The 25996-nt window shown below is 32.3% G+C and overlaps 1 protein-coding gene across 1 annotated transcript; it reads left to right on the top strand.

The window, feature by feature from the left end:
* Positions 1-5888: 5888 nt before the first annotated feature.
* LOC141685000 (uncharacterized) lies at positions 5889-6778 on the top strand. The gene is made up of 2 exons (XM_074490127.1): positions 5889-6185; positions 6275-6778. The coding sequence occupies exons 1-2, from the start codon at positions 5889-5891 to the stop codon at positions 6776-6778; spliced, it is 801 nt and encodes a 266-aa protein (XP_074346228.1).
* The last annotated feature ends 19218 nt before the right edge of the window (positions 6779-25996 follow it).

Genomic DNA, 25996 nt, shown 5'->3' with positions numbered 1-25996 from the left:
TGAACCGATGCCTTCGCGTGTGATGTTAAATGTCATCAGCCTTGACATCGGTTAACATCCGATGTCTATTACAGTGCTATACATCGGTTTTAAGATTAAATGTGATGTCTTTGCAACAAATTTCAGCTTATATTACAGTATTTCTAGGTGAAAATAGGTATATTATGAGGTATTTATCCATTAAAATATGAAACCTACAAGCTATAAAAGCCATTTATTAAAATTCTTTCGAACAAACTGATGTGAAATTACAGATCGGACATCGGTTAGATTAGTTGACCGATGTGATATATTTGATCAGATATCGGTTAAATTAGCCCCCGATGTGAAACGATGGATAAGACATGGGTGTTTTTCACGAAACTGATGTTAAATCTTTTTATTTAACATCGGCCAATTTCTCTAACCGATGTTATTTGACTTAAAATACATTGAGTTTTTTTTCAGAACTGATGTCAAATGACTATTTCACATCAGTTTTTTAGTTCATTTTTGTTTAATATTATTTTATATGATGTCTTTTGTACATTTTTACATCGATTTACATGTACCATTGTGATGTTAATATTCTGTAAATTGCATGCCATCCTGGTACTATTTACAGCCACAGGGAACCAAAACAATGCAACATCCCAATAAAAAAACATCCAAACAGAAACATAAAGATACTCATACAAATTACAAGTCTAATACAAAAATATTACTCATACCATACTATACGTACATTTCAAATAAAATACAAGCATTCCATTAGCCCACTCATACTATACTAGTTTTTAAGTACCCTATTCTTAAATTCCGACAACTCCATCCAATTTAGCCAATCAACCCAATTCCGACAAACCAAAGAAGAGTCTGACTTCTGCATGATCAAACCAAAGAGCAGCAAATCAACCCTACAGGATGATGATACCTAAATCAGTGACTGATAGACCTTGATACATGAACTTAGAAATCATAGGGCAAATTCATGCTGAATCAATTACCTGCCCCACGTTAGAAGAAACATCTGATATGCGGATATTAGTGTCATTTACTTGTCCATTTGATCCAAAACTGAAGGGCTTCTCATAGTAGTGCATATCATAAATAGAACCCCACATTTTTTTTGCAAAACAGATGTCTACATGAAGTGCCACTGAAACAAGTCTCCGATAATCACATTAACATGTTTGACTTTCTGTCAGTTGCAACCAATCCTGTAAAAAATCACAGATAAGCTTCCTGTAAATGGCATTCTCAACCAGTAAATAAATTATGTGTATCCTTTAGTGCACTAGTTTGAAGATTGAGCCTATATGTTGTAACTAATCCTGTAAAAGATGGCAGATAAGCTTCCTGCATCTGACTCAACCGATAAATTATATGAAGCTCAGTGCATTGGTCTGAAGATTAAGCCTATCGGTTTTTCCGCTTAGAGCTTATATTAGAGCAGTGTCAAATCCACCGAACATTCAAACACACATTAGTGTCTTCTATAAATAGAAAACTAACAATGAAAATTAAAGACGGATTGCCTCTTTCTTTTCAAATGGTTTCTCAATGTTGTACCTTCATACACCACTTCACAATACCACTGTAAATCTAAAAGAACCAACAGAACTTGAAGAAGTTCCATGTCTTTGTATCCTTCTTTGTTTTTTTAACACCTAAACTTAATAGCAGAACATAATAGAATAAACAAATCTGAACATACAAATATAAATATACACCGACAAATATATATAAATACACAATGGATGTAAATAAAGCCAAAAGAGAGAGATATGTTACCGATTGAAGGTTGGTTTCAAGCTCCAAAGCTTCAGATCTATAAACAGAATGCTTCATTAAAATAAAAATGTAAAATTTTGATTACAAATATAAAATTTACATACATAAGCAAACCAAACATTTGCTTTCTCGGCTCGATTTTAAGCTACTGAATTAAATAAGACCACCAATTTCTAGCCCAATTTATAACAGAAAACTTCTTCCTTTTCTTCAAACCATCGTCAATCGCTTTCACCCTGGCCAGAATCTAACCTTCACCAATCGATTTTACATAAATCGAAGCTTCCACCAAGATCTTGATTCAGTGATTTCGTATTAGGCTTTAAATTGGGTTTTACAAGAAAGGTGCGGTAAGAAAGGAGACAGAGAGAGAAAGAAATAGGAAGAGGGAGAGAGAGAGGGAGAGAGAGAGGAGAGCTGAATGAGATGAAGTTCGATATTTGAGAGAGAGAATCGGGATTTTTCAGATAGAGTGGAGGTTTGAGAGAGAATTGCAATTGTGGTCTGAGAGAGAGAGCAAAGAGAGAGAGCCGCGAGTTTGAGAAAGAGAGAGCCCTAATGTGTGAGTCGAGGTTTGGGGGAGAGAGGGAGAGAGATAAAGATGGAGATAGATACAGAGATAGAGATGTATGGGTGTGCGTGTAGAGGGGGAAGAAGGAAATCATTTTTTAACTTTTTTGTGACGGGGGAAAATTTGGGTACTCAGCAGGGGGAACTCAAATATTTATTTAGTCATTTTTTAGAAATGGTTATAGACAACTGTTAGCATAAATAACCGATGTTAAAGTGAAAAACATTAATTTGTTATTATTTTAAAATTGAACATAGACAATGGTTATTATGTAAAACCGATGTTAAATAGGATTTTAACATCACTTTTTTTAAAACTGATGTTAAAAAGGTTTTTGACATCGGGTGCATTACATACAGATGTCTAAGTACCGATGTCGTATCTACTACTTTTAGTAGTGCTTGGTTCCACTAGATTTTACATTTTTATTTCGAATTCTAAAATCATAGTTGGTAATTCATTTGTTTATACTACATTATATCAAAAACTCGAATCGTTTTCTCATAATATTTTCATAGCAGGTTTTCAAAGGTTAAGTTCTAATGAGAAGCATCTAAATTTAAAATAAGCAACTTATGAGCTATCCATAATTTATTTACATATTCTACATACAACAAGAACATTATTCTAGCATCTATTTTGAAAGGTTATAAGATGCGGACATTCATGTGCACAAAGAGAAAATTTTACATGGTTTATAATTGGTTAAAGGAGAAAATAAAAATAAATTTAGGTATGTGCTATTTAAAGAATACCTTTGGGAAAGATTTATTTCGATTACTTTTAAAATATAGTGATTAGATTTATATTTGTTTAAAGTTACTATTTTTAATGTATGGTTTGTTTGACTTTTTACTTATATTTAGAAGTACACAACCCTGGAGCTCTTTAGAAACAGTCTCCTAATTATGGGGTTTCAACAAAGCCTCCTGCTCAGGATTAGAGCTGTCCACCATTAAAATAAGACACAACATTAAAATATATCTACCACTATATTTAGTAAAATTACAAAAATATCTAGAAAATATTAAATTAAGGCAAAAGAAACAACTTTAAAGTACAAAAGATTAAAAGATTAAATGAAATTATATAATTATTTCTTCTTGACTCACTCAAGAAACTCCTTTAGTAAGATCTAGTAAAATCTAGAATCTTCAATTTTATTTTATAAATAGATAGTCCTTGGCCTATCACTATCTCATCCCTCCCCACATTTTCTTCTCCCACCTTCTCCTAAGCAACTCAATATACATTTCAGTCAAAATTACAAGTAACTATAGTTTTTGTAGTTTTGAATAGATGTATCAGTTTTTATTTTTTTCTAGAATTTCATCTCCACTATCACAATTTTGATTTTGTATGAGCCCGATGGTAAGTCACATGGTCTTTTTGAATAATCATCTAAAATCTGGTTTTTATATATGTATGTATACTATGATCACTTAGAATTAATTCTTTGTCTAGTCATAACTTTTAAGATTTGTTTTTTCAAGATATCTTTCCTCTCATCACAAAAAAGTTGTGTTTTCATTTCTGTTTTGATACTGAATTCAATAGTTTTTCATAATTAGAGATACTTAGATCTTAACTAATTTTGATGTCAGATTTGAGCTAAGTTTTTCAATAATTTTGGTTTTCATCAAATTTCACCCATGTCCAAATCAAGATATAAAAATTTTGATTTTTTGTTCATTATTTGTTCTTTTTTAGATGTAAATATGAGAACTCAAAATTTTAATTGTCATCCATGTCCATATAAACTATTAAAATCTATTTATTGTAGATTCTACCCATATATTATCAATTTGATTTTAAATACTCTAATCCAAAATACTCATATTACTTTTTTTATCATGTACAGTAAACAATGAAGAAATTGCTCCACAATTAAGAGGTACTATTCTTTTATATTTATCAAATTCATAGAAAACAATTATTAATTATTTATTTAATTATCAAGATTCCATGTAATAGTCATTTGTATTTGTTACTTTCATTTGATTGAAAAGATTATTTGATGATAAATTATTTATTCTTGACTTGAAGGGTGAAACTCCCAACACACCTGGGATTATCTTTGAACATAGGTATGTAGTTTGTTTTTATTGCACATCCTTCTTTTATTCAGTGACCTGATCACTCATGAAAACTTTATAATATTATTTTTTATTGCCTTTCTTCATGATGCAGATATATTCTTTACTCAATTTTGAACCAATTCCCATTAAAGCAGCTTTTGAACAGGGAGGGTCTCTTCTAGGAAAAGTGGAAATATTAGATTATGTATGCAATTCAATCATATCAATTGTATTAATAGCATGTAGCATAATAGTTTCATCATTTTTCAAAATTCTATGTCATCAATTTGCATTATCTTTATCCATATGTCCTTACCTCCTCATGTACAAAATTTGTACTAAATTGAAAAATAACCTTTTAATCTTTTACTTGATTGGTTTGGTTGATTTTGATTTTTTTCAGTGTATATTCCTCTCTCTTTCTATATATATATATATCACGGTTTACTAATTAGTTTTATTATTTAGAATAAAACAAAATAGACAACTAAAAAGTAAAAAAGGTCCTTAAAAATAATATTATCAGTTTGAGTAGTGTTAGAGAGGTATCAAATTGTGTAATAAAATATGGTTCCAAATTACATGACATGGTGACTTGAGATGATATTAATGGTGAGATTTTTGGTAATGGAGGAGGTCCACTAATATTAATTAATTGATTTGTAGCATGATATGTGGTATTTGAGATCCATTTTGGTTACCAATTTGTTACCGGTATCATTATTCTTATCACTATATTACAAATTGTCACTTATAATGCTTAACACTTGTGCCGTTTTACATTTTCGTCTTTTTGTATTATGTACTCAATTATATTTTTGGAATTTTTTACATCTTTAAAATTTCAAATTTGTATAGTTTCAACAACATGACAAATTATTACACCCAATAATCATTCACGACATTTAAGTGCTTCAAATCTCAATCACATACTATCACTTTAAAAATAACTAATTATTATGTTAATATATTTTATTGGTTGTCAGCCATGGTGAGGGGTACAATATTTCCATTATTGTTGGGTTTAATATCAAACTTGTCGTAATTTATTTTATTTATTTGAATAAGTCTAGCTGATCCTGGAGAATGTTTCGGTTTGTTTGAATAACATTCACGTAGTCAGAGTTATTGTAGGATTCTTTGTTAGCCCAGGTTCTAGGAGTTCAGTTGTTTTTCCTCTTTATATCTTTTGTATTGGAGTGGAAATAATGTGACTGTTGGTTCTGAAATATATTCTGTTCTTTCTTGAGTTTGTTAAATATAAACACTTATATCTGTACTTGAATCTTGTTTACAAACAAGATTTGGTATAAGAGCAGGTGTGGAAGGAGCATTCGTGTTAGCTTATGCCAAAGTCTACAACAACGATGGATATAAGCAAGTAGAAAGGAGGTTCGTGAGGATTGAGTTATCCTATGTTGGGGAAAGGAAACTATATTGCATGGTCCATAAAATTGAAAGTATTTATGCAAGCCCATGGAGTTTGGGAAGCGGTGGAGCCTAGTGATCCCAAGGCAGCAATAGAGGGAAAAACAGATAAAGGTGCACTAGCAATGATGTATCAGGCAATTCCTGAAGATATGTTATTGGCCATTACGGACAAGAAAATTACGAAAGACGCCTGGGAGGCGATCAAGATAATGAGCCAGGGGGCTGAAAAGGTGAAGAAGGCCAGGGTGCAAACTCTGAAAGCCGATTTTGAAGCTCTAAATATGAAGGATACAGACATGCTAGATGAGTTCTACATGAAGCTGAATGGTATCGTATCCAATATAAGGGCTCTGGGTGAAACAGTGGAGGAATCGTATGTTGTGAAGAAAATATTGCGAGCAGTCCCACTAAGTTCTTACAGATTGCGTCCACTCTGGAGCAATTTGGTAATTTGGACACTATGTCAGTTGAGGAAGTGATAGGCCCGCTCAAGGCGCACGAAGAGAGGTTGAAGGCCACGAGTGAAATCAGTAGTGAGCAGCAGACGCTGACTCAAGAAGAATGGATTAAACGAGAAAGGGATGATAGCAAATTGCTTTTAACACGTGAAGAATGGCTTAAGAAATTAAATCGGGGAGGCACAACTGTAAATGCAGGGATGAAAAATCAAGGTGTGCAAGATAAGAGCCGATTCAAATGTTTTAATTGTTTTGGGTATGGACACTTTGCAGCTGAGTGTCGCAAACTAAGGAGAATAAAGGAACAAAAACAAGAGATTAACCTGACTCAAATGGATGATGAACCAGCGTTACTCTTGGCTGAGAATGAGAAAGCTGCTGCAAATAATGTGGAAATTGATGAACGAGGGGTGCAACCAAAATTGCTGAAAATGAATGATGATGAAATATGGGAATCCAAGGTGTAGTACTTGGATAATGGCGCAAGTAATCACATGTCAGGACAGAGATCAAAATTCAGTAACTTGGATGAAACAATCGTGGGCAAGGTGAAGTTTGGGGATGGCTCAACAGTGGAAATTAAAGGGAAAGGCTTTGTAAGTCTTAATTGCAAAAATGGAGAAGAAAGAATACTTCGTGAGGTATATTTTATTCCAAACTTACGTAGCAATATCATTAGTTTGGGACAATTGTCTGAGTTGGGTAATAAGGTCATAATTCATGGAGAGTATTTAAAGGTGTATGATAAGAACCAGAGATTACCTATGAATGTCAAAAGGTCATCTAATAGGCTGTATCGAATTATCATTGAGTCTGGGAATTCCGTGTGCTTGTTGTCAAAGCTAGAGGATCCTTCGTGGTTGTGGCATGCTCGTTTAGGGCACGTCAATTTTCCTGCAATAGTGATGATGCACAAGCAAAGAATGGTGACTGGTATGCCAAGGGTGCAACAGCCAAATGAGGTATGTAGAGGATGTTTGATGTCGAAACAAACCAGAAGGCCATTTCCTTCGAAATCTGTTTTTAGTGCAACAAAGTTCCTGGAGCTAGTACACGGTGATATTTGTGGTCCCATTTCGCCAAGCACTCCTGCAGGTAATCGATACTTTATGTTATTGGTTGATGATTTCACTAGGTTCATGTGGGTGTTGATGTTAAAAAATAAAAGCTAAAGGTTCAGTGTATTCAAAAGGTTTCAAGCAAAGGTTGAAAATGGGACAAGCCACAGAATTGGTGTGCTCAGAATGGATCATGGTGGAGAGTTCATGTCTAATGACTTCAAGGTGTACTGTGAAGACAAGGGAATAGAGAGGCACTTTACAGCACCGTACACGCCTCAACAAAATGAAGTGGTTAAACGTAGGAATCGTACAGTGGTTTAAATGGCAAGAAGCTACTTGAAGCATGCTAATCTTCCATCTATGCTGTGGGCAGAGGCTGATAGGCATTCGGTTTACATATTGAATCGAATCCCTACCAGGGCATTGACTGGAAAAACCCCATATGAAGCACTGAAGGGAAAGAAGCCAAATCTCAGCTATGTTCGAGTTTTTGGCTGCATCGTGCATATGAAAGTTCCTGGCATTAACCCAAAGATACTAGATGATAGAAGTATGGAGGTTGTGAATCTTGGGAAAGAGCTTGGCACCAAGGCCTATAGGTTGTACGATCCAGTGAACAGGCGTATATTTGTTAGTCGGGATGTAAAATTTGAAGAAGGAAAATACTGGAGATGGGAGGATCAATCACAGGACTACGAAAATCAACAAGGGTACTTTGAAGTTCCAGATTTGTATTGATATGAGGAGAATGAAGCTACTGATCATGGGGGAGACATGTCAGCTTTTGATGATCAAGATCAAATGGAGATGCCATCACAGAAGCAGAGACATGGTGTGAATAGAGAGCAGTATCATGACAGTCACACACCAAAGAAATTCAGAAGCTTGACAGACTTATATGAGAACACAAAAGAGGTCGAGGAAGAAGATGAACTGCTCCTTATGGGGATAGATTAGCCAAGTTCGTAAAATCACGCAAAGAGAAGTAAGGATTGGAGACAAGCAATGCAAAATGAAATTGATTCTATAGAGAAAAATAATACATGGGAGTTAACTAGTTTGTCACCGGGTCACAAGGTCATTGATTTGAAAAGGATATACAAATTGAAAAATGATGCGGATGGAAATGTTGTGAAACACAAGGCGCGTCTTGTAGCAAAAGGGTATGTGCAAGAAAAGGGAGTGGATTTTTATGAAGTATTTGCTCATGTTACACGATTGGAGACAGTGCGATTACTTCTTGCTTTAGCAGCAAAAAATTCCTGGCAGGTACACCATTTGGATGTCAAAACAGCTTTTTTGAATGGGGAAATAAAAGAAATGTCTATGTTTCTCATCCCGAAGGGTTTGTCAAGCCATGAAGAGAGGGTTATGTTTACAAGCTATTCAAGGCCTTGTACGGTTTAAAACAGGCACCACGTGCGTGGTATGCCAAACATAATAAGTGTCTTGAGAATTTGGGCTTTGTTAGGTGTCCATATGAGCATGGGGTGTATGTAAAACGAAAGGGAGCTGAATCTATCATAATCAGTGTCTATGTGGATGACTTACTTGTGACTGGCATAGACAATAATATGATTCAAGAGTTCAAGGATCAGATGAGTGGTGTTTTTGAGATGAGCGATATGGGAAAGCTGTTATATTATATTGGTATTGAAGTGAAGCAGAGTAATGATTTTATTGAGCTGAAGCAAACTGGGTATGCAAGGAAGGTCTTAGAAAGGGCAGGAATGGCTAAATGTAATCCGTGCAAATATCCTATGGATCCAAAGGAAGTCATTACTAAAAATGAAGGAGGGAAAGCAGTCGATGCAATACAATTTAAGAGTCTAGTTGGTGGACTTAGATACTTGGTTCACACATGCCCGGACATTGTATACGCTGTGGGTGTGATTAGCAGACACATGGAAAGACCAACTATAATTCATCTTAATGCAGCAAAACGTATACTGAGATATATACACGGCACGTTGAATCTTGGTCTGGTCTACACAAAGGATTGTGGAAATAACATATTAACTGGATATTCTGACAGTAACCTAGCAGGAAATCTCGATGATCGAAGAAGTACTGGTGCAATGGTTTTCTATCTGAATGAATGTTTAGTGACATGGGTGTCTCAAAAGCAACATAATATTGCCTTATCCTCCTATGAAGCAGAATATATGGCTGCTGCAATAGCTGCGTGCCAAGGGATTTGGCTCAGGAACGTGATGATGCAGGTTACAGGTGAACGAATGAATCCAGTTGTTATATATATTGATAATAGGTCAACAATAGATTTGGCAAGAAATCCAGTTTCTCATAAGCGAAGCAAGCACATCGACATACGTTTTCATTTCATCAGGGAATGCATTGATCGAGGTGAAATTGTTATTAAACACATAGGTGGAGAAAGCCAGCGAGCAGACATATTAACGTAAGCATTGGTGACAGTAAAGTTTGAACGTATGAGGAAGCTTCTAGGCATGAAAGATTTAACTAGACAAGTTTACGGGGGAGATTGTTGGGTTTAATATCAAACTTGTCTTAGTTTATTTTGTTTAGTTGAATAAGTCTAGCTGATCGTGGAGAATGTTTCGGTTTGTTTGAATAACGTTCATGTAGTTAGAGTTATTGTAGGAGTCTTTGTTAGCCTATGAGCCTAGTCCCTGGGTTCTAGGAGTTGAGTTGTTTTTTCTCTTTATATCTTTTGTATTGTAGTGGAAATAATGTGACTGTTGGTTCTGAAATACATTCAGTTCTTTCTTGAGTTTGTCAAATATAAACACTTATATCCGTACTTGAATTTTGTTTATAAACAAGAATTATGACATAACAACACATGAATGGTCTGTGTTAGCTGCAAGAACTAGGTGGTATAACAAAACTATCACAGCTCACACATGTTGATCCTTCAAACTCCGAATGAATTGGATGAGTTTGGTGGTTCATGTATTACACTTGAAAATATGGTGTCTTGAGCTTGTCATAACCCTAAGAACTCCTAATAATTTTCTCATTATGATAAATAGTTGAGATAGTTTTGGAATATCGACGGAGGTCAACCCTTAACTTTTTATGATCCTTTAGATGAAAAATTGTAGTTAATAAATTTTCCTTGCCAGACATGTTAACCCGTCTTGTTGCCTTGATTTCTAGTACAAAATTCTGATTTATAGATGAGTAACACCAACTTGATGTTAGGTTAATCTTTTCAAACAAGTTGTCAAGTCCATTCTCAAAAATAAATTACACTAGAATCATTCGGTCTTTAATGTTAATAGTAGTTTCAAATATCCTCAACCTCTTATTAACAATGATGCTTGAATATATTAAAGAACATTTTTCACTGTTGGCATGCAAATTTCTTCATTACATCTAAGACACTGTAAATGAACCGAGCTGTTCGTGAGCAGTTCAAGCTCATCTCGTTAAATGAAAACTCGGTTTGGCTTAGCTCGTAAGAGGTCGAGCTAGAATAACAAAGAGTGTTCTTTAAGCATAACGAGTTCGAGCCGAACTCTAGCATGTTCGACTCGAGTTCAGCTCGAGAGCGGTTTCAAATTAATAAATCGGTTCGAAATTGAATAAATTTTGTTCGGCTTGTTAGAGCTCGAAAAAAGTACATATAATATTTGTTCTATTTTTATGGTATATATTCAAACCACCCCTTATTTCTTTAAGAAGCTATTTTAATATACAAATCTGTAATAAAACACAAAAAAATAGAACATTACAACATAAATCGATGTATACCAAGAGACATAAATAGAGAAATTAAACTATATAATCGCATACGTAATATATATATATATATATATATATATATATCATAATCAAATATGTACATCGTGAAAGATATAGATAGATGATAGATGATTATGAAGAATTAAGAGATGATAAATGATGATTGAAGATTTAGTCGAGATACGAACCTTATCTGCAGCTTTAGCTTACTGTGTTTTAGTTTTACACATTTAGGGTTTAGGTTATATTAAATTAATTTACTTTAGGTTGGGTTGGACCTAATTTTCTTTCTTATATTGATAGTTATACTTGAGCCTTTTTTTGTTAATAGTTTGCTAAACTATTTAGTACGAAAAGTGTAATGTTTGCAAGCTGCTCGATTTGTACACTAGTGCGACTCGACTCGTTAATGTTTGATAAGCTCTAGTTCGACTCGGTTTACTAACGAGCTCGAGCTCGAATACAACTTTTGTGCGATAAAGATGCTCGGCTCGGTTCGTTAAGAAAAATGGTTAAACTCAGCTCATTTTCCTCAAAACTCGACTTGATGACTCAATTCTTTTAAGGCCTAACTTATATATACCAAATCTTCGGTCTTGATAGATTTCATTATAAATATAATATTATTTGATGTCTATAAGTCCTAATTAGTTAAAATTCCTTTATTAGCATCAATGTTACACTTTACCTTTAAATATCCCTTGTTCGATTGTGAAGCATTAATAACTATTAAATTCCTAGAAAATAACTCACTTTAATTGTGTGTTGCTATTATTATTGATCAAAGATATTGACTTCAATTATACATTTTCGTTCTTTGTATTATAGTATAAGTGATATTTTTTCAAATTATCATTTCTTCAATGCTAAAAATATTAACAAATTACCATATGATTTTAGGATACTCTTTTAAGATGAATAACATCCTATATATAAATGTTAAATTTTGTATTCGACTCACTATTTTTGGACTACTAGATGTTCTTTTCCCCGGAACCCTCAAACCAGAATTAAAAAAACTGGTTTGTATTTGTTTGACAAGATTATTTTCATTTGCACAAAAGTGTGCAATGAGACAACGTTGCATACACAATCACTTGTAGCTTGTAAGAATAAAGAACTCAAATTTACCTTAAAAATACCTAGCTTCTTTCGTACAAGATATGTTTGTCAACCTCGGGTTGAATCAACATTGTTAAAATAGTTTAAAAATTAAGAACTTCTTTTTTAGTAGCACAATACAACACTAAGCTTAAAAAAGAATATAAGTGAACATATATTTTTAGTAACAAGATCTTTGTTTTAAGTAATATAAATGGAAAAATTATGACTATATCTATATTCATATTTTAAATATGCAAGAAAGTGTATCCGAAGAAGGAAGAATAAAATATTTCGACCTTAAAAAATACAGATAAAAGAATAGTTAAAAAAACACATTGTAAACATTTTTGAGTGGTATATTACAACCTAAAGTGCTAGCGATCAACTTCTTATTTCTTTTATCACTCTTACGTTGATTAATCAGAATTATGGTTGGATATTTACATGCATAACTTTTAGTAAATTATTAAGATTGATCAATAATTAAGCACCGTGTAAGAGCTCCCGATCTTTCTGCATTTCATAATGTCTGTCACATATATAATAACAAGGAAATTACATGATACTCATTATGTTGGATATAGTTAAAACTGCATAGCTACAATTGAGAAGTAATATGACAATTCACAAGAGCATTCAGATCCGCCAATAACGAACTAAACACATAGGTTAAAATACAACATATATCAATGACCGTAATTTAAAGAGAAAAGATGATATCACTTAGATATAGAGCAACTTCATCAAAATCAGCCGAGTCTCTGAACCCTCGAGAAAACTTACCGTTCTAAAGAGTTTATTTTCCCACTTAGGCTGTTATGGGTTGCAGGACTATCACTTCGAGGATCATACAACTCAGAAACACTCAGAGACAATCGGTTCAGATATATAACAAGGCTTAATAGCAATTAACACCTCAATTCAATAAAAAATTTGATCTACCTAGTATGTATATGTGGGAGAGAGCTAAAGAGATGAAATTTTAAGGTTTCTTCTATTTTCCCATTCGATCTCACTTCCGAGATATTCAGATCTAACTTATGTATATCCTTGACATATTATATATTCCACAAGAGCCTAATTATTTTCAATATAGAATGATGTAAATTTGTGGAATTTTTTTAAAGTAGTTTATATTTACATCATTTTTTCCTCTAAAAATGATAAAATCAGACCCTTTCAATATTCATTAATAAATAAACAAGACATGAAAACATGTTACCATATTAAATTAATGTGCTCGATAAAAACGAATAACTGTTATGTATATATATTTTTTTGAAAACAAAAAAATTAACATGAAAAGAAATTATAACAGTACATATACTAAGTGAACAAGTAGGCAAATACTAAGAAACTTGACATGTAGAACGAGCATATGGACTTGGGAAACATATATTGTAACTGATAAAAAGAAATAAACCCATATCACATGTTAAAATCTAGAGTTTTAAATAATTAAAAAACCAAAAAAATGAACATTTAAAATCAAGATAACATGCATGAAGTAAAAACAAGTATTAACAAAATGGGCTATGGACCTGACACCCGAATTAAGAACAAAGGACTATCACAATTGATGAAACGAAAAATTATACATTGTATCTCGAATTAAAGAGCCTCAGCCATTGTAGTTGAATAACAAGTGAGAACTATAAATAATTTTTTAAAATTTTCGGGTAACATCTCAATCTCGGTCTTCAACAATGAGCATGGATCTTCTCCCACTAAAAGAAACATGGGCTATAAGTAACCGTTAGAAATGAGACTATCACACATTGGTTGGTTTTGATTTACATTTTCAACCAAATATAATCGACCAATGTAATTGGTCGACCAATATAATTGGTCGACCAATATAATTGGTCGACCAATATAATTGGTCGACCAATTACGTACATAATCAACCAAGTACCAACCCTCTGGTTGGTCAGTTTTTCTTTTCTTTTCAAACCGACAAAAACCAACAAATGAATCAGTTGAAAATATATCAGTTGGACATGCATACAATTATAAACTACCTAAATCAATTGGAAATCTAAATTGCCATAAATGACAGAAATTGGTTGGAAAAAGGTTTGTTGGAAAAGTGTGGTACGTGCATTTAATGCACTTACAAATACTTTAATGCAGTGTCGCAATGTTATTGGCCGACGAAGTGACATGTCACGTTGGAGGGCGAAAGAAACCACCCAAAACCAACCGTTACGGTTAATAATTGTTTAAGATTTTAAAAACGACCAATATTAAGTGACAATAGTGGTCTATAACCAATGGACTAAATTTTCTTCTTTTTTAAATTTTTTTGTTAAATTATATAAAACAGAAAAAATATAATAAAAACAAATATTTATTTTTATTAAGTAATGATTTCATCAAATTATAATAAAACCATTTAAAATATTAAAAAGAACTAAAGAAATATTTTCAATATTTTTTTGTTGCCAAAGGTCCCAAATGACATTAAAAGATGATTACACAGAAATAAATAAAAAATTAAAAATTATCGAAAATAAAATGTCCTATATCTGCGTAAACTAGAGTGTAGGGTTTAGATTTAGGGTTAGATTTTAGCGGTTAGATCAGGGTTAGAAAATTTTAATACATAAATTATTTTTTAAAACGATCCAAAGGTACAAGTATCAAGTTTATTACTAATTATAGTTTTATCGTTAGTTTTCGTAATAAAAAACTTTGGGGGAGGAGACTTTGAATTTGAATTTGGGGGGAAATTAAACCTTTGGGGGGAGGAATTTGAATTTTTGTAAAAACTTGAATAACCTGCCTACAAAATCAACCACATAAAAAATCAACTGAATTTAGTTGGTTTTATTTTAGGCCGTATATTTTAAATTTCATGAAATTTTAGGGAACGAGAATTTTTATAGAAATTTGAATATCTCGTCATTACAAAGCCAACGACAATAACCAACCGAATTTAGTTGATTTTATTTTAGTCTGAAAAATTTAAAGTTTTATGATATTTTTAAAGAGAAATATGAATTATTGTGAAAATTTGATTTAAGCAATAATTACATAACCAACCGATTTTTTGAATCATTCAGTTGGATTTAATTCAACTTGTTATTTAGTAGTTAGTCTTTCCCCTTCCCTTTTTGTATATCTTATACTTAATCTATCATATCATTATAATACCCAATTTTTGGTGTAATCAACTTCACACTCTTCAAATTCAAATGTAATCATATCACAAACTTAATCATGAGTATGTATTTGATGATATCTCTTTTTTAATGTATAGACATATAAATTTATAGTTTTTTTACATATGTGTGTTTGTATTCAAATATCTCAAATATTACATGTATATTCATATGCTAATTAATGCTTTTAGTAAATAGTAGGTAATTGACAAAATCACTTTGTTCTAACTGATGTTGAAGACAATGATAATAAAAAAGAAGATGGCTCACTTGTGAAGAAGTTAATGATTTTAAAGATGAAAGACTTCAAATATCTTAAGCCCCCTACCACACTTTTAAATTATGTTGAATCCACTAATGTACCCTTCCCATGTTTCCCAATATGCAACTTAATGTCCATTGGATTATTCTCCAAACTATAATCAGACAACATGACCTTTTCGAACAGATTTTATGGCATACCCAATAGTGTGATAATTTTCTAGGGTCACTCATATAAAATAATATAATGATTTGCTATTGAAATTTCATAATAGTAGAAAGACTCGTACATATAACAAGGAGATCATCTACGTACACTCCAATTATGAAGCTTTCAGTTCTCTCCATTTTTGTATATACCGCATCCTCGTATGGACATTTAATGAAAGCCCCAATTTTTCAAAGTACTTACTGAAAAGAGCATACTAGGCTCATGGATCCTGATGCAATCTGTACAAAGCTTTTATCAACCTATACACTAGGTGCTCCTTGTTTTTTTTGCAAATCTGTAAATTGTATCGTGCAATTCTCCGTTCAGGAAATGCGAACTCAACGTCCAAATGATGAACCGACCACCCATTTTTTTGTACATGCCAGTAATAGTCTCACAGTCTCAAGCCTTGTCAGTGGTGCAAGTACCTTATCATAATCCACACCTTACTTTTGTACGTAACCCTTCATGATTAACCTAGCATTGTGCTTAATTTCCCTGTTTGTGTCCCTCTTAAGCCTAAAAACCCACTTCAAATGCACAGCTTTTCCCATGTGGCAATTCGACTATGGCCCGTATGTTAGTTTTTTCAATGGTTTCAATCTCATTGTTCATGGATTGTTCCCATGTTTTTCTCATTTTCAGCTTCCAACTCGTCCGTTTCATTATAAATATTACTCAGTACACAAAAATTCTGAGGTTCACTATTGTTGCTATTTGATGACTTACTCTGTACATAATTTTGTGCGCTATTTTCCCTGTCTCGTAATTCTCCGTTTGGACTGTATGGCTCCCTGTATTCATGCTAGAAGTTGTTAGTTCCTTCTCGCTTTAATAGCCACCTTGTTCAAAACCTTCATTCAACCGATTTCCTACCATAATAAATGAATCATGTGATCCAAAATTCTATGATTCCTGTTCAACAACTCATAGCCGTGGCCTTTTTTCTTCAAAGATAATGTCATGTATAGAGCCAAAATTTGGATTATACGAGCGATACACTTTAGTTCCTTCCTCTCTCCCGATATTAACCACACCAACCTATGACTTTGGTTGTATGCATACTAGGCAGTTTCATGTGGGCCACATAATATTTCACAATATTTTGAGAATTCTTTTGAGTTAAATTATCCACCCCTGTCCATATGAAACACTTTAATTTTTCTTTTGATTCTTTTTCAACCGAGATTCTAAACTTTTTGAATGCATTGAAGGCCTCAATTTTTCCTTTCAACTTTAAAATCCACACTAGATAAGTAAAGTCATCGACTAAGAGTAAAAAATACATGTTGGCCTTTGTTGTCTCCGGTGAAATACATCCGGAAATATCACAATGAATTAATCCCAACACCCTCTTAGCTCGATAATCAATATTCTGTAGAATATAATTTCTGATTTGCTTTGACATTAAACAACCTTCATATACAGTCTTCAGTTAAAAGAAAACATGTATGCCTTGTGCCATTATGTTGACATTAATTTTATCGCTTGAAAGTTAACATGGCCAAACCTTGAGTGCCACACCCAAGTTGATTATTTCCTATTAACTAGTAGACATGAAGGTTTCAAAGTTTCTAGGACAATATTTTATAGTCTATTTTCAAAGCGTCAACCTTTCATGACTAAGCATTTTTGGCTGTCATACACCCACAAATAAAGCCCTCTAAGAGTGACATCATTCTTGTTCCCAGCTAGTTGACCCAAAGATATGATATTTCTGCACAAGTTCACAAATATATTAGACCTTATAGATATTCAATTATTCTCCTTTTTTGCATCTAAAACCAACTTTACCCTTACCCTTGATAGCGACGCCAAACCTGATTTTCCTGTCACGCTTTCATCTAAACTCTTGAACTTAGACTTGGTACCAGTCGTGTGATTTGATCCTCCATTACTTAAATACCATACTTTTGACTCCCAATTCTTGTTATCATTCTCATTTAATCAACGAGGTTGTACTTCATTCTCTTTCATTTAATAATCTTGGTTGTACTTCGTACTCATTCACATAAATATTACCTTTGCTTCTTTTCTACACTTAACCATTAAGTGAGTTTTGAAGATAGTGTGTTTATGTGCATGTTTTATCATTTCTCTTAAAACACTTTATCTTTACAAATTAGATTACTTTGTTCACCATATCCCAGTTCAAAAAATATGAAATATCCTAAAACACATTCACCCCCTATGTGTTGTATTAATTACCTAACAGATTGGATCGATGAAAAATATTTTTAAAAAATTAAAAACACCAGTTCAGGACTAAACACTAGTTAGTTGTACTAGTCAAACTGATGCTTGAGTTATAAAATGGCAAACCAAATAAAATTATTTTGATCTAAAATTTTGGTTATATCACTAATATTTATATTTATCGACATCCATAAGGTTGGATCAATGAAAAATATTTTTAAAAAAATCAAAACACCAATTTAGGACCAAACACTATGTGTTAGTCAAACGGATGTTTGACTTTTAAAATAGTAAAACAAATCAAATTATTTTGATGTGAAATTTTGGTTATATCACTAAAATGTATATCTATCGACATCCACAAGGTTGGATCGATGAAAAATATTTAAAAAAAATTGAAACACCAATTCAGGACCAAACATTATGTAGTTATGTTAGTCAAACTGATGTTTGACTATTGAAAATGGCAAACCAAAATAAAATTGTTTTAATCTGAAATTTTTGTTATATAACTAACATATATATATATATATATATATATATATATATATATATATATAGGAATCCATATAGTTGGATTGATAAAAATATTTTTAAAAAAACCGAAACATCAATTCAGGATTAAACACTAGTTAGCTATACCAGTCAAACTGATACCTGAATGTTGAAATATCTAACCAAAGAAAATTAATTTGATCTAAAACTTTGGTTTTATCACTAATATATATATATATATATATATATATATATATATATTGACATCCATACTGTTAGATAAATGAATTTTTTTTTTAAAAAAATCAAAACATCAATTGAGGACTAAACACTAGTTAACTGTACTAGTTAAACTGATACCTGAATGTTAAAATGGAAAACAAAAGAAAAGTATTTTCATCTGAAAAATTGGTTATATCACTAATATATATATATATATATATATTGACATCCATATGGTTAGATCGATTAAAAAAATTTTCAAAAAAATTGAAACACCAATTCATGACTAAACACTAGTTAGTTGTACTAGTCAAACTAATGTTTGACTTTTCAAATGGCAAACCAAAGAAAATTAATTTCAACTGAAACTTTGGTTATATCACTAATATATATATTGACATCCATATGATTGGATCGATTGAAAAATATTTTTTAAAAAATCGAAATACCAATTCAGGACTAAACATTAGTTAGCTGTACTAGTCAAATTGATGTTTGACTTATCAAATGGAAAACCAAATAAAATTATTTTGACCTAAAACTTTGGTTATATCACTAATATATATATTTATTTGTTGACATTCATACTGTTGGATCGATGAAAAATAATTTTTAAAAACTAAAACACCAATTTTGGATTTAACACTAGTTAGCTGTACTAGTCAAACTATTGTTTGACTTTTCAAAACCAAATAAAATTATTTTGATATAAAAATTTAATTATGATTTGATTTTCTGATTCATATTTAATTATTTTAGGAATCCAACCGTACAGATGTAAAAATTTTCAAAAAGTAAAGGGTTCTCGGGAAAAATCAACTAATTTAAATAATTAAATCTTAGTTAGTTTTACAAAATCGATATAGGGGTTTGTAACCTTAGAATGTTTCTTCTATTTTCTTGATTACTTTTAACCGATAAGATATAATTAAACTTAATAGTAAATTCCACTGCACACTAGTACTGGTGGGATTTATGATAAACAACCGAAATCACGATTTTATGTTCTTTTTAAAATAATGGTTAAAATAAGTTTTTGTAAAATTCTAATTCTTGTAAAAAATCATAATATTAAAATAATTTACCAAAATTTAGATATCATAGAAACAATTTAAAAAATTAGAATTGGTAAGCACTTAATTAAATTAAGGCCCGACCCATTAAAAAACCATAGCAAATTACCATTTTCTATACTAGACCATCATAAACAGAAGCATGAAGTGGTGTCCACCGGCATCTATATCAACTCACATCTCCGAACCCACTCACTGCCTCTCAATAAACTGAAGTCCTGAACTCAAAACAAAGCAAAAATATGTCACTTTCGTGAGTCGATCCACATCTCTCTCTCTCTCCTCATACTTGGACCCCCTGCCTCCACCATCTTCCCCCCGCTCACCACACTTTAATAGTCCTCGTCCTGTTACATAAATTTATTTTAATTCTTCTCCGAACTCTCAGTCCTCTCCGACGGAAATCGGAGTTATTGGCGCGTTGGAGCCATTGTTATACGCGCTGAGGTCGGAGAGTATAAAGTATAAATTAATTAAATAAATCTTGAAACTATGCATAACACGAAACAAGATATTAAACATTTAATTCACATAACAGGTAGATCATATATCATACAAATTCAAAATTATAAACATAATTTACATCACATGCAAACTAAACAAATAAATTGAAAAATTTAAGAGTGAGTTAATAATACCCGATACCAGCATGTAAGCTTGCTTATTGAATATTACACCTTCCCAATTCTCTTCTGAGTGTGCTGAAATGCTTTTCAACTAGAGGTTTTGTGAAAATATCAGCAATTCGAGCATCAGTAACAAAAAATACCAGCTTAACTATCCCTTTTGCAATATTGTCTCTCAAGAAATGATGTCTAACATCGATATGCTTGGTTCTCGAGTGATTCACTAAATTCTCAGAAATATTGATAGTACTTGTATTGTCACAGTAAATAGGAGTTTGACCACAAAAAATTTCAAAATCCTTAAGTTGTTTTCTCATCCAAAGCATTTGTTAGCAATAACTCACAGCTGCTAAATATTTTCCTTCAGCTGTTGATAATGCAACATATGTTTGCTTCTTGCTTAACCAAGAAACCAAACTTTGTCCTAAGTAAGCACCAACACCACTGGTACTCTTTCTATATGATTGACAACCTGCATAATCTGCATCACTATACACAACAAGATCAAATGTATTTGTGATAGGATAGAATAAACCAAGAGTAATAGTTCCACTCAAATATTTAAAAATTCTCTTAACAACGTTCAAATGAGACTCTTTAGGCTTAGATGGAAATCTTGCACAAACACAAACACTATTCATAATATTAGGTCTATAGGATGAAAGATATAATAAGTTTCCAATCATACCTCTTTAAGTCCGAATATCGACATCTTTACCTTGTTCATCGGTTGTCAGCTTGCTGACTACACTCCTTGGTGTTGATTTCAACTTGACATTATTATAACCAAACTTTTGAGTAAGTTCCTCATGTACTTTGATTGATGTATATATATGCCTTCAGGAGTTTGCTTGTTTATAAAACCAAAAAATAATTGAGCTCTCCCATTATGCTCGTATCAAATTCACTATGCTAACACTTAGAAAACCAGTCGCAAAAAGAATCAGTTATAGCATCAAATATAATATCATCAATATATATTTTCATAACTAAAATATCTTTAACTTTAAACATATTAAATAAAGTTAGATTAATAGTACCTCAAATGAAACCATTCTTGATTAAAAATCACTTAACTTTTCATACCAAGAACGAGGTGCTTGCCTTAATCCATATAAGGCTTTCCTCAACTTGAACACATAATTAGGATATTTTTCATTCTCAAATCCAGGAGGTTTCTTGACATAAACTTCCTCTTTAAGAAATCCATTTAAGAACACACTCTTTACATCCATTTGGTGTAACTTGATTTTGTTGTAGCATGCAAATGAAAGTAGTATTCTGATAGACTCTAATCTTGGAACATGAGCATAATTTTAATCAAAATTAATGCCTTCTTATTGATTGTATTCTTGTGCCACCCAAACATCACATTTATCAAATTGATTGAGTTCTTCCGGCATTTCCATGATCCAATTTTCATTATTAAGAGCTTCATTGATATTCTTTGGTTCCTCCCTAGCTAGAAAAGCTACAAAAGCATAAATATTTACTGTACCATTTTTTTATCTTAATTCCTTCCAATAATTAATTATGGAGGATGATTTTTCACTGTCTGAAATGACTTTGGTAGATAATGTTGAGCTATGACTTCCTCATTTGTTCAAATAGATCTTCACCATCAAACATATTCTGAAGCTTCTCAGTAGCTCTATTTCCCCTTGGACCTTCCAAAGTAAGTCTAGATAACTGTTCCAAAGTAAGTCTAGATAACTGTTCCAAAGCTTCTCAGTATTCTTCACTGCCAGCTCGCTGCCAGTACTAGTACCTGCAACATCTTCCTCCTCCCTTGATAGATCATCATTAGACTCTTGAAATGAGACATCAATAGACTCTTTAACAACATATATATATATATATATTATAAACTCTATATGCCCGACTTGTTAAAGAATAACCTAAAAATATAACTTCATAAGATTTAGAATATTAGGTTTCTTCTTCCTCAATTCATATGGAGTCTTGTTGAGTAATGGCCTGATTAGCACTATGTTAAGAACATAACTTGTTGTGTTGACAGCTTTTGCCCACTCCTTAGCAGCTTGTTGTCCTGAAGCAAAGTCCTTGCTGTTTCTTGCAACGACCTGTTCTTATGCTCCATAACTCCTTTTTTTATGGTGTACGAGGTGCTAAAAATTGATGTGTAATTCCTCTTTTTTTACAATAAGGAATAAAGTCCTTTTGGACTTAACCACCATGATCACTTCGTAGATCTATAAGTCTTGTTTCAAGCTTATTCTAAAGTAACTTGATTAGCTTCTCAAATTCACTAAATGCACAATTTTTAGTAGATAAAAACAATACCCAAGTATAGCTAGAATAATCATCAACAAGAACAAAAGCATACCACCTCCAATACTCTTATATGCTTCTGAACCAAATAAATCTCTAAAGGTTTAGAAGTTGATACCTCTTTCTTGAATTTGTATAATGTTCTGATTTGCTTTTCTATTTGACAAGCAGTACATGTTTCCATCTTAACATACTTCAATTTTGGTAATCCTCGAACTAGCTATTTTATTGACAGCTTGCTAAGTAGTTCCATGTGTGCATGTCCAAGTCTTCTATGCAAAATTTCTGGACTAATATCAATTGCTTCTAAACAACATGATTGTTTCTGTTCTTCAAAATCCAATACATATATAATTTTTTTTCTATTCTAGCAACTATAGGAATTTTATTAGAACCAACAAGTATAATACACTCATGTTGACCAAATCTAATTTATGACCATCATCAAATAATTGACTTATACTAAGCAGATTTTAAGTAAGATCTTTAACATATTGAGCTTTATTTAAAGACACGATATAATTACTAATTTTTCTTTTCCAAGAATAGAAAGAGTCTTGCTATCATCAATATAACACTGCCACCCTTCTTCATCTTTAGACTAAGAAACTGAGATTTGTCTCCACTCATGTGCATTTTTGCACCACCATCCAAAATCCATTAATTTGACTTTAATTTGGCCACGAGACCAACCTACAAAACAAACAAAGATAACTCAACATTTTGGTACCCATTTTAGTTTGGGTCTAGCATGGTTAGTAGATAGAACATATAAAACATTCAAATCATATTTTTTGAGCCTAATTTGAAACATTTTGGGAGCTTGATTCTTTGTTCTGCCGGTCTTGTCAGCTTGCCATTTTGGTTTAACAGCTTGTTGCCGGTGTGCTGTCTGTCTATTCCATCTTTTTGACACTGCCCGTTTAACTTTGTAGTGCTTAGCTAGATGACCTTTTTTCCCAAATATGTTGCAACCTTTCCTGGGTATATCATAGTCACATAGAATCCCATTTTTGCCTTCAAACTTCAGAGAATGATCCTTTGATGTAGAAGCCATTCCAAGACCACCTTTATTCAATGGAACTCGAGTTTGTTGTATCATAGATTTGAGTACTTATTCTCCTTGAACAAACTTTCCCTTTTATTTTTGAAGATTCTTGATTTCATCTTCCAGTTCATTGATCTTCTTAGCTTGTTCTTCTATTTCTGTTAAGGTTTCTGATTTGCTTAACTCAAATTCCTCCAAGTATGCATTTTGAGCCTTAAGATTAGTTCTCAGTGAGCTGAGTTCTTTTGTTCATTCCTACTCAGAATTTGTTGGTTATTTCTTTCAAGTTGAGCAATCTGTTCCTTGAGATTTTTTATCATTCCAATATTTGGTTTGGAATTCATTAGATCTGAAATGACTATTCGAAGATGAATATATTTTTATTCTAGCTCATAACTCATTCTTTAAATTCATAAGCTCACTCGTTGATTGAATAGCTTTATCCTGTATGGCTAGTTCATCTAAAGAAAAAATATAATTATGTACTTTAGAACTAATAGAATTTACCTCGCTACTTGAATCTAAGCCATTGTAATAAGTTTCACATGATTTTTCAAGTCTAATATAATCTAAGTTAACCATCGCTCCACTTGACTCGTCATAATTTGAATCTTAATCATCACTCCAAGTCAGAAGTGCTTTAGATTTCCTCTTTTCTCTGAAATCAGCTTGATGTTTAGGCCATTTTAACTTATTTTTCAGCTTGTAGCAATCTCTTTTGAAGTAAATTTTGTTGCCGCATTTATAACATGTGTCTGCCTTTGAATCTTACTTTGCACCAAAAGCTTTTCCTTTGTCTCTCCTCATTTTGTTCTTATTTTCAATCAGTTTCTTGATTTTCCTGGACATGAGATCCATTTCTTCATCTGATTCATAGTCCTCATTTGATTCCAGCTTGTTAACAGACGAGTGCAAAGATAAATTCTTATTTTCTTAGTTGGTAATTTGACACATTCAGATTTGATAGCTTTAATTCTTGACTTAAATTTTTCTAGCTCAACAAAGATAGTAAGATGATCCATTATATTAGCATTTATAGCAGATTCCAAAGTTGTAGTCTTGGATTGATAGATAAAAGGAACCGAGCTAAATACTTTCATATTGATCTCCTCTTGTGGAATCTTCTTTCCCAATATTTGTAAACCATTGATTGTATTCTGGAACCTTGCTTGAGCTTCCTTGATAGTTTCAACATCTTCAAGCTTGAAGTTTCTAAAATCATTCATTCGAGCACTAAGTTTAACTTTCCTCAATGCTTTGAATCCTTCATGGTATGTTTTAAGAGCATTCCAAATCTCCTTGACAGTCTTGAAAGATGATAATTTATCATATTCAGCTTGATTTGGACCCATAATAAGCATGCTTCTAGCTTTCCATTGTAACCAATCTTTAATAGCTCGTCAGGAATAACTGCATCAACATCTTTAACTCTCCCTTTGTCATCTTTAAACTCATATGGTCCTTTCTGAACTACTCTTAGAACAAGTGGGTCCCTTTGTCGATTTCTTCATCTTCCTCTTCTTCTTGATTTAAATATTCAATCACTTCTTGAGGATCCATTAGGCTTAGAGTATGAATAAATGATAACAATGAGAAGAGATTCTGGGAGAGATTTTTAGTGATGATTCAGTCTTCTTAAAAAAAGATTTTAAATATAAAGAGATTATGAAATATATTTGTGTATGTGACCGTTAGGAATAGAAAATATAATAAAAAGAAATAGAGAGGATGTTGAGGAGGGCTGTTGGAGTGAGCCCAAATATTATCTTAAGAGCCCCTTAAGTATAAGTTTTTAAAAGGAGCCTTGCAAGCAGCTCTTAGAGTTTCTCCTAATAGCGATAGTCTGCATGGACATTTAATACTTTTCTTTCGGTTTTCTCCTAATAGTTGTATGTGCTTGGTGATAAAAGACATAATTAGATTGAGTAATAATTATACTGGTGAAAAATTATTATCATAATTGGGTTGGATAATAATTGTACTTAGAAAATTATTATAGATGTTATGTGTTTGTCACAAAGTTGGAGATTGGACATCAAGGAAGGAAGTTTGTATAATAAGTATGGGAAGAATTTTAGAACAAGTATGGTATGTTTTGGTGGGTAAGTTATGGGTGGGTGTATACATTACCATTTATGTTTGATGGGCATATATACATCATCATATGTTCAACTTTAGTCACAACTTGAGATGTATGTACATC

Source organism: Apium graveolens, chromosome 9 (genome assembly GCF_009905375.1).
Source record: "Apium graveolens cultivar Ventura chromosome 9, ASM990537v1, whole genome shotgun sequence".
In the NCBI taxonomy this organism is placed as follows: Eukaryota; Viridiplantae; Streptophyta; class Magnoliopsida; order Apiales; family Apiaceae; genus Apium; species Apium graveolens.
The sequence above is the reverse complement of the archived record's forward strand: the minus strand, read 5'-3'. Positions and strand labels throughout refer to the sequence as shown.

What these genes read in the sequence shown, in the direction of transcription:
- LOC141685000 (XM_074490127.1), top strand. Translation starts at nt 5,889, where the DNA reads ATGCAAGCCCATGGAGTTTGGGAAGCGGTGGAGCCTAGTGATCCCAAG. An exon ending in ACATGAAGCTGAATGGTATC is followed by an intron (nt 6,186 to 6,274) that starts GTATCCAATATA and finishes AAGTTCTTACAG; the next exon opens with ATTGCGTCCACTCTGGAGCA.